A 10,636-nucleotide genomic window follows, 5' to 3' on the forward strand; every position below is an offset into this window, starting at 1 on the left:
CATCCCAAAAATCAACTTGTGCTGTAACGCAGGGGTCGACAATTGCGACAAGAAATTGTGACCTGGCGCCCGCCGGTAATTGAGGCCACGGCTTTGCGGCCTACAAGGCCGCGAAGCCGCGGCCTCAATTACCAGCCGCCGCGGGCCTGCCGCAATCGCACGGTGGGGGGAGGTGGGGGCGCACGGAGGCACAGAGCCCGTGACGGCCGGTAATTGAGGCTGCGGCTTTGCGGCCTTGTGAAGTCCCAAGCTCTTCCTTCTGTCAGCTGGCGCCATCTGGTGGTGGCCGTTGGCATTACAAGTTAAACAGCAATTCTAATATGTAATTTTTCACTATTTTCACTGCCAACTCCTTCCCTCTAATTAGAACCCCCAAACATTATATATATTTTTTATTCTAACATCCTAGAGAATAAAATGGCGATCATTGCAATACTTTCTGTCACGCTGTATTTGCGCAGCGGTCTTACAAGCGCATTTTTTTGGGAAAAAAATTACACTTTTTTTAATTAAAAAATAAGACAACAGTAAAGTTATCCCAATTTTTTTTAATATTGTGAAAGATAATGTTATGCCGAGTAAATTGATATGTAACATGTCACGCTTCAAAATTGCGTCCGCTCGTGGAATGCCGACAAACTTTTACCCTTTAAAATCTCCATAGGCGACGTTTAAAAAAATCTACAGGTTGCAGGTTTTTGAGTTACAGAGGAGGTCTAGAGCTAGAATTATTGCTCTCGCTCTACCAATCGCGGCGATACCTCACATGTGTGGTTTGAATGCCGTTTACATATGCGGGCGCTGTTCACGTATGTGTTCGCCCGCTCAACGATACGCCGAGCTACCTGAATCTAGCTCATTCTGTGTATCCCGTTTTCACCTTTGCTGTGGATTGTAGTGTATTCCATTTGACCATAAAGGACAATTCAGGATACTTTTCCAGGAGTGTGGCTGTCCAAATATTTTCTTTTTTGTTCTCACCAACAATGGGACACTATTCCTCCCACTGACACCAACGTTGTGGCACTATTCCTCCCACTGACACTAACAATGGGGCACTATTCCTCCCACTGACACCAACGTTGGGGCACTATTCCTCCCACTGACACCAACGTTGGGGCACTATTTCTCCCACTGACACCAACAATGGGGCATTTCTAATGGGCCATATCTGAATTTAGGGAAGATTTAGGAATCAGCCTTATAGAATTCTATGGATAGCAACTGCGTAAAAAAAAAAGGGATAACTTTACTATCTCTGGAAGTCCAGGTTGGCTTAAAGGGGTTGTAAAGGTAAATGTTTTTTCACCTTAATGCATCCTATGCATTAAGGTGAAAAAACATCCGACGGTACCGCCCCCCCCCCGAACCCCCGTTTTACTTACCTGACCCCTCGAAAGTCCCGCGCGCGTCCACGTGATCCACTTCGGTTCCCAGCCTGGCCGTTGATTGGCTAGGCTGGACGGATTGATAGCAGCGCAGCCATTGGCTGGCGCTGCTGTCAATCACAGCGGATGACGCGGCGCGCCGGGGGGGGCGAGGGATACAGTCGGCGGCTATGCCCACCGCTGTATCACGGGAGCGCGCTCGCAAAAGCTTTCCACCATGCAAGCTCGCATTAAGGTGGAAAGCTTTTGCGAGGAGGAGCCGAGACAGCCGCCGAGGGACCCCAGAAGACACGGTTAGGGGGCACTCTGTGCAAAACGAGATGCACAGTGGAGGTAAGTATAACATGTTTGTTATTTAAAAAAAAAAATGTTTGCCTTTAGTGTTCCTTTAACAAATGCAATCATTTAATATCTCTGTGAAAAGTATAATGCAATGTAACACTTTTGGTAATTAAATTGTATATTTATTCATTGAGGTCTTCATATCACACCGAAGACAATTAAGGATAAAGGAGAGGACACAAGGATTTGGTTCAAATAAAACAAGCGTCCTTCTATAAAAGAGAAAGTTGAGACCTGTGTTTTAGAGTAAACCTGTCAGTTCATAAACCATGTTCAAGTGATATCAGGTAAGCAGAAAAGAAGCAATGCCTATTTAAGTTCCCCGAAAAAGTGAGTAGTCAGTGCTCTGGCTACTGGTGTCTTCCTAAAACCCACGTGCGATATGAAGTCAAGATGTATGGCCATCAACTCATCATCCAAAGACAGATTGGGCCAGATTCACATATAACTGCGGCGGCGTAACTTATCGTCTATACGTTACACCGCCGCAAGTTTTCAGCGCAAGTGCCTGATTCACCAAGCACTTGCGTGTAAACTTACGGCGGTGTAACGTAAAGGCGTCCGGCGCAAGCCCGCCTAATTCAAATGGGGCGTGTACCATTTAAATTAGGAGCGCTCCCGCGCATGCTCCGTTTTGAAATTCCCGCCGTGCTTTGCGCGAAGTGACGTCATTTTTTTGAACGGCGACGTGCGTAACGTACTTTCGTATTCCCGGACGTCTTACGCAAAAAAAAAAATTTGAAATTCGACGCGGGAACGACGGCCATACATGGCTCGTCTAAATTTAAGCCATGTTAAAGCAGCCGGAACTTTGCGACGGGAAAAAACGACTAGCGACGACGTAACAAACGTGAAAACCTTTGTGGATCGCTGTAAAAGCTCATTTGCATACCCGACGCTGGAAAACAACGCGAACTCCACTCAGCGGCGGCCGAGGTATTGCATCCTAAGATCCGAAGGCATACGAAGTTGTAAGCCTGTCGGATCTTAGCCAAAAGCCGTCGTATCTTGTTTGTGAATCACAAATTAAGATACGACGCGGCAAATTTGAAAATACGCCAGAGTATCAGTAGATACTCCGGCGTATTTCTTCTGTGAATCTGGCCCATAATGTTTATTGTTGCAGATGGAGTACAGTGATATGGTGGCCTACGCGTTTCAGCTATGAAACCTTAGTTATATCCATATGTTATGGTTATGACCTATGACTGATGCCGCGTACACACGATCGGAAAATCCGATCGTGTGCGGGCCCTGTCGTACTTTTTTCCGTCGGTGTTTATAAATAGAACATGTTTTATTTTTTTTCCGATGGGAAAAAAAAACAATAGGAAATTCCTATTGTCTGTGTGCAACTCCGACAGAGAAAAAAACCCACGCATTCTCAGAATCAAGTCGACGCATGCTCGGAAGCATTAAAATTAATTTTTCTCGGCTCGTCGTAGTATTTTACGTCACCGTGTTTTGGACAGTCGGAATTTAGTCTGACAGTGTGTAGGCAAGACTGATGGAAGTCAGCTTCATTGGATATCCGATGGAAAATTCCATCGGAAATTCCGATCGTGTGTACGCGGCTTTAGGCTTAGCAGCTGAAACTCCTACACTATTGAATGCAACAATACACATATCTGTCTTTGGATGACGAGTTGCCAGCTATACATTCCTAAGGGGGTTACCTTACGGGCGCGCTCCCGAGTCCAGCATTTGCGTCCATAGACACGAATGCCAGGCTCGGCCCCCGCATCATTGGATTTGATTGACAGCAGCGGGAGCCAATGGCTGCGCTGCTATCAATCTATCCAACGAAGAGCCGAGAAGACTGTGCCGAGGTCAAGCGCGTTCTCAACGCGGGATTTTCGAGGGCTCAGATAAATAAACAGGGGGGCCGGAAACTATCAGATGTTTTTTCACCTTAATGCATAGGATGCATTAAGGTGAAAAAACGGGAAGGTTTACAACCCCTTTAAGTATAGACCAGTGGTCTCTAAACTGCAGCCTGGGGGTCAGATGCAGCCCTTTGCTTGCCTTTATCTGATCTTTGGGGCACTATTCAATCCGCTGATATAAGACACTATTCTGCCCACTGACACCAACAATGGGGCATAATTCCTCCCAATGACAACAATGGGGAGTCATTTCTCCCACTGACACCAACAATGGGGCACTATTCCTTCCCCTAATATCAAAGGTGGGGCATCATTTACTCCCACTGATACCAGAAAGATGTTCTGTTCCTGCTGGTTACAGTCCAACCCCCCCTAAAGTCTGAAGGACAGTAAACTGTCTCTTTGCTTAGAAAGTTTGGAGACCCCTAGTATAGACTATAAACCAGCCTTTCTCAGCCATTGTTCCATGGAACCCTAGAGTTCCTCCGGAGATTGCATAGTTTGGGGGCCATAATAGATGGTAAGAGGCAGTAGCCTGAGACCAGTGGAGCTCCTCTTTTTTTCTTTTGAATTTACATGGCATTCTTCCCAATGAGGGGGTATTCCTTCTCTCATTGACCACCAAGGCAGCCAAAAAAGTGACAGAGAAAGGCCAGTATACACTGTTTTCTTTTACAAGTACAGTGAAACCTTGGATTACAAGCATAATCTGTTCCAAAGTACTCGCATATCAAAGCGAGTTTCCCCATTGAAGTCAATAGAAACAAAAATAATTGGTTCCGCATTGACTTCAATGGCATGCAATACCGCATGTGGCCAGAGGCGGGGGCGCCGGAGAGCCTCGTAAACACCCTGAAAGGGCCGAGGACACCTCGGCTGAACTCGGAAAGGCTTAGGAACGGAGTATTTCTGCAATTTTCCGAGCATTTCGGCTCTACTCGGCTCCAGCACCCCCCCTCCCCACCTCAGGCCACACCGCTTTGCCTTGAATCCTTCTCGTGTTGCGAGACAACACTCGCAAACCGAGTCAGTTCTTTTTTAAATACAGTGCCCGTATTGTAAAACACTCGTTAACCGCGTTACTCGCAATCCGAGGTTCCACTGTCTAGCTCGGCTAATTACATCTAGTATAACAACAGGGTGACTTTAATGAGTCATAGTTAGACCTGAAAGCGCAGTCGACCAAATAACCCAACACCAAAACAAATGGTGTAACTGTTAAAATCCACCCATTGTCTTGTCCCCCTGGATGAGAATACGTTTTCCCATCCTTGTGAGGTTACCAACCTCTGTCATTCACATGTCCCACTTTCCCCAGATATTGTTATTTTACCATCTTGTCCTATAGCTAAAATAGCATGTAGGGGCTCAGTGAAGATGGCAGTGAAGGTGTGCAAGTGTCGGACTGGGTAACACAGGTCATAGAAGGATAGTTGCCCTTCCTCGTAATCCAGATAAATCTTGACTCGATCACTAGAGACATTGTCAGGCACCTGTATCACTTTACTGTCATGTATAACTGAATACCGACTATCCCACCTTTCCAAACACCAGGATTTGTTATTATTTCCAATCAATGACTGATCACCGCTTCTGGCTATACTAGGGTAACACATCCCAACTATCCACCTCTGTGACCCACCGACATCCACCTCCCAGCAATGTCGCCCTGAGAAAAATTGCCAACTGCTTAAAACCTGAGGCTGATCCTGAAATCTTTCATTTTTTCCTGGGTAAATCTGGTTTGGTGACCAAGAAGCAGTTTTCCCATCATCTGAAATATGTACATAACTACCAGCAGTATTTATATCCAGTGATATGTCTTTATTCTTCAGCAGTCCAGGTATTTTCTGTACCGACCCAGTGGTGGGTCTTCCTTCTCCCATCTCGGTTGAGATGGGTTGAGAGAGTGGCCTGGATGGTTCAGTGGCCTTGGTGGGAACTGTGTCCTCAATATTAGAACATGGATAGCCACGTGTGCCTGTATGTTTCCGCACCGTCATCCCAGACATAATATCAGACAAACCTGTGTGTAATGTGGCTGAAATGAGAGCCACATCCAGGTCTCTTCCATCACTGAGGTGTTTATCAGTTCTCCATCTTTCCTCGTCATCTCCTATCACTTTGTCACACAAGAGACCCGTGTCTGATTCCTGCAAGACAGTTATTGGATCAGAAATGGAACACAGTTCCTCGATGTAACACATCTTACTGAACAGCTCATCCTTCTTTACTTCTAGTAGTTGGATCATATCAGAAAACGAGAACGAGATCTGCTCCATCTGCCTGGAGATTTCGCTCCGGACTCTGTTCTCTAGGTCCTCAAGCTGTGCCCTGATGTCTCTGAACATCAAAGTGATTTTGTTGGTTTCATCAGCGGCTTTCTCTTGTACTTTTCTCCTGCTTTCCTGCAGACTCTGGACTCTCCTCTCAGTCTCCATTTTCTCTGTCTTCACGTTCTGTAGAACATTTCTCAATTTCTCTTTTTTCTTTTCTGAAGCCTCATCCAGCTTCTCCACCTGGTGTCCCTGGTGTTCTCCATCTTGCCTGCAAGACCTGCAGATGCAGGCAGTGTCCTCAGTGCAGTAATACTCCAGGATCTTCTTGTGAACGGAGCATGTTCTGCTCTCCAGGAACGTGTTGGGGTCAGATAAGACATGTTCCAATGACTTGGTGTGGACCTTTAGGTGTTTTTCGCAGAGGAAGGCTTCACACAACTGACAGAATTTAACAGCAGATGCTGGAATATCAACACAATAAGTACAGGAGGCCCCTGTTTCCTGTTGGTTTGGCGGGGCAGACAAAAAACGTTCTGCTATGTTACACAAGGTTATGTTTTTCTGCAGTACAGGACGTTCCTTAAACTCTTCTCGGCATTCAGGACAGGAATATCCTCCAGACTTCTCTTGTTTGTCCAGCACACAATCAATGCATGCTCGGCAGAAGTTGTGTCCACATTTCAGGTTTACAGGGTCCGTATAAATGCTCAGACACACGGAACACTCCAGCTCCTCTCTTAGATCAGCAGATGCCATTGCTGACGCGTCAGAAGAAATGAAACTGAAAGTATTTTATTCTCCGCATTCATAATTGTTGTTTAGACGATCTTGTGATCTAATCTTTATTCATGTAAAAACGTTTAAATGAGTAAGCAAAGCTCATACTCTATAACGCCCCCTAAACTCACCAACCGTCTTAAAAACATATATTAACAAAGCCTTTTATAAGTCATTGGTCATCTCTATGGTACAGAAATACAGAAATAAAAAAACATAAAGGTTGCTAGACTATTTTGCAGTGCAGAGCATGGCTTTTGAAATCAGAAGGTAATGTTCATTTCTTCACTAATCCAAAAGACAAGGGGGCAGATCCACAAAGAAATTACGCCGGCGTATCTATTGATACGCCAGCGTAATTTCAAAATTCCCGCGTTGTATCTTTGTTTTGAATCCTCAAAACAAGATACGACAGAATCTCAGCTAGATCCGACAGGCGTACGTCTTCGTACGCCATCGGATCTAAGCTGCAATTTTTCGGCGGCCGCTAGGTGGCGTTCCCTGTCGAAATCCGCGTCGAGTATGCAAATGAGCTATTTACGGCGATCCACGAACGTACGTCCGGCCGGCGCATTTTTTTCTGTCGTTTGCGTTCGGCTTTTTCCGGCGTATAGATAAAGCTGCTATACTGAGGCGTACTCAATGTTAAGTATGGCCGTCCTTCCCGCGTACAATTTTGAATTTTTTACGTCGTTTGCGTAAGTCGTTCGCGAATAGGAATTTGTGTAGAATGACGTCACCGTCGTAAGCATTGGCGGGTTCCGGTTTAATTTGCGCACTGGGATACCCCCAGGGACGGCGAATGCGCAGTTCCAAAAAAACGTTGTTTACATCGGGTCACGACGTATTAACATAAAACACGCCCCCATTAGATCCATTTGAATTCCGCGCCCTTACGCCGCGAGAGATACACTACGCCGCCGTAACTTATGGCGCGGATTCGTTGTGAAATTCAAATTAAAAAAGATAAGTTACGGCGGCGTAGCGTATCTTAGATACGCTGCGCCCGGCGCAGATGTATGTGGATCTGCCCCAAGGGCTGGTAAACGTTTTGATCTGCCTTAAAGTCGTTGTAAAGCTTCGTGTTTTTTTAAAGCGGTAGTAAACCCGCTGAACTTTTTTATTTTTTTAACCCTGTAAAGCAAAAGGCATAATGAGCTAGTATGCACCGCATACTAGCTCATTATAAAATTCTTACCTTATAACGAGGCATCAGTAACTCACCTGGTCCACGCCGAGGGAGATGACATCTTGCCTCGCCGTGTCTTCTGGGTATCGCGGCTCCAGCGCTCTGAGTGGCTGGAGCCGCAATGTCTTCACTCCTGCACATGCGAGCAGGAGACTTCTTTCCGGCAAGGTTCCGGCGGCTGCCTGGGCCTGAAGCCGAAAATCCCCTGTGCGCATGTGCCGCTGCATTCAGCGGCTCATTGTGAGGGGAATATCTCCTAAACCATGTATTGTAGGGAGGTCTGTATGGGCTGTATTGTAGAAGGGGGCTGTAATGTAGGGGGGTCTGTATTGTAGAGGTGGTCTGTAATGTAGGGGGGTCTGTACTGTAGGGGGGTCTGCACTGTGGGGAAGGGGTCTGCACTGTAGGGAGGGGGTCTGTACTGTAGGGAGGGGATCTGTACTGTAGGGAGGTCTGTGTAACATGCAGGGGGTCCAGAACTGTTAGGGGGTGTCTGTGTAACAAACTGTGCGGGGCTGTGTAATGTAAAGGGGTTTCAGAGGTGCGGTGCTATGTAATGTAAAGGGGTCCAGAGGTGCGGTGCTGTGTAATGTAAAGGGGTCCAGAGGTGCGGTGCTATGTAATGTAAAGGGGTCCAGAGGTGCAGGGTGCTGTGTAATGTAAAGGGGTTCATAGTTGCAGGGTGCTGTGTAATGTAAAGGGGCCCAGAGGTGCAGGGTGCTGTGTAATGTAAAGGGGCCCAGAGGTGCAGGGTGCTGTGTAATGTAAAGGGGCCCAGAGGTGCAGGGTGCTGTGTAATGTAAAGGGGCCCAGAGGTGCAGGGTGCTGTGTAATGTAAAGGGTCCCAGAGGTGCAGTGTAATGTAAGGGGGCCCAGAGGTGCAGGGTGCTGTGTAATGTAAAGGGCTCACAATTCATAAGTATTAAAAGCAATATGGGGAGGAAAATGCATGGCCCAACGCGTACCCCTGTAGACGTCCTATTGGAAACGCATCAGAGCCATGCATTTTGCTCCCCATATTGCTTTTAATACCTATGAATTGTGATCACCTTTCTTTATAATATATTATATTTTATTATTTATATTGTTTTTTTCATTAAAACCTCTCATGACATTTTCATCGTTTTATTGTTTATGGACACTACATTACATTGTTGTTTATATTGTTCACTTTATTGATTTTAATTTCACATTTTGTTGTGGTGCAATTTTTGCCATTACATCCTTTGTGTCACAATATATGGTCACACCCCATTAGGTGTATACAGCCATTGCTACATTACCATTCACTTCTGTCCTCCATAGACTTGTATACTTGCCAATAGTTCTTTTATTATTCAAGGAAGAATCATTAGAAATGACAATTGTTTGGTGATTGGATGGTGCTCAGCACCCAACCCTCCTGTAATGTCTTTGTCCCGTCTGACTAATACTGTACAAGCTCTGTCTTCTTTCAGAAGCCTTTTGCCGATTCTTTAGCACATCTTTTGGTCTTTTCATCTTCTATCTCTTTGTCATGTATGCAGTAATTGCTTTGCGTAAATGCACAAGAAAAGCCCTAATTCCAAAATACTCAATGTCAATGAAGATTGAGCCCCCCTAATCCTCCTTCTGAGAGCCACAACAGAGGGCTTTGGGTGATAATGGAGGGAGCTGGATGTCCCCAGGGATGAGCAGAGAAGACACGGCCATGCGTTGGGACATGTCACTTACAGATGTGACGGCTCCTCATTGCGTTCCCTGAAATCCCAGCATATAATTAGGGGGACCAACTTCATCCCTAGAGGTCAATGACAGCTCCTGTTTAAACTCATCTGGAAAAATTTCACTTTTCAAGAAGAGAAAATGTCACTTCTTGCCCCCAAAGATCCATTCTTTACCTAATGAAAGTGGAGGTTCACCCGGAAATGACAATTTTTAACATTAGATTGAGGCTCATTTTGTCAAGGGGAATCGGGTAGTTTTTCTTTTAAAATCGAAGCAGTACTTACCGTTTTAGAGAGCGATCTTCTCCGCCGCTTCCGGGTATGGGCTGCGGGACTGGGCGTTCCTTCTTGATTGACAGTCTTCCGACAGTCGCATCTATCGTGTCACGATTTTCCGAAAGTAGCCTAACGTCGAAGCGCAGGCGCCGTATAGAGCCGCACCGACGTTCGGCTTCTTTCGGCTAATCGTGACGCAATGTATGCGACCGTCGGAAGCCTGTCGGAAGACTGTCAATCAAGAAGGAACGCCCAGTCCCAAAAACCATACCCGGAAGCGGCGGAGAAGATCGCTCTCTAAAACGGTAAGTACTGCTTCGTTTTTAAAAAAACTACCCGATTCCCCTAGACAAAATGAGCATCAATCTAATCTTAAATTTTTTTTTTAGGGTGAACTCCCGCTTTAAAAAGTAGAATACAAAATTGGAAAGCTGGTGAAATAATTGATTGCTTCCAATAGACACCTTCATTACAAGCAATTGCCATTAAGGAAGCTGCATATGCTTTTGGTACCCTTGCCCGAGGTTCACACCTATGCGGTTTTTAGTGCATTTGGCAGTTTGCAGAAACACATTACAGTCCATTTAACATGGTTTCCTATGGTACAAGTTCACATCTATGTGTTTTGCGGCCGGTGTGTTTTTGGAAAGGGTCGGGGACAATGTTGATGGGAACAAGGGCCTCTTCCTGACAACCCTGGCCGGTGGTTGTCGGGGTCTGCGGGCAGAGGGCTTATCAAAATCTGGAAACCCCCCTTTAAGAAGGTAGGAAGGGAATCACCGCTCCAGGTGGG

At 46.0% G+C, this 10,636-nt stretch overlaps 1 protein-coding gene across 1 annotated transcript; it reads right to left on the reverse strand.

Moving 5' to 3' along the window:
• Nucleotides 1–4,437: 4,437 nt before the first annotated feature.
• Nucleotides 4,438–6,705, reverse strand: LOC120943158 (E3 ubiquitin/ISG15 ligase TRIM25-like). Its single transcript, XM_040356294.1, has one exon. The coding sequence runs from the start codon at nt 6,649–6,651 to the stop codon at nt 4,909–4,911; it is 1,743 nt and encodes a 580-aa protein (XP_040212228.1). The 5' UTR covers nt 6,652–6,705; the 3' UTR covers nt 4,438–4,908.
• Between the last annotated feature and the right edge of the window lie 3,931 nt (nt 6,706–10,636).

Source organism: Rana temporaria, chromosome 6 (assembly GCF_905171775.1).
Source record: "Rana temporaria chromosome 6, aRanTem1.1, whole genome shotgun sequence".
Classification (NCBI taxonomy): Eukaryota; Metazoa; Chordata; class Amphibia; order Anura; family Ranidae; genus Rana; species Rana temporaria.

What these genes read in the sequence shown, in the direction of transcription:
- LOC120943158 (XM_040356294.1), bottom strand. Translation starts at nt 6,651, where the DNA reads ATGGCATCTGCTGATCTAAGAGAGGAGCTGGAGTGTTCCGTGTGTCTG.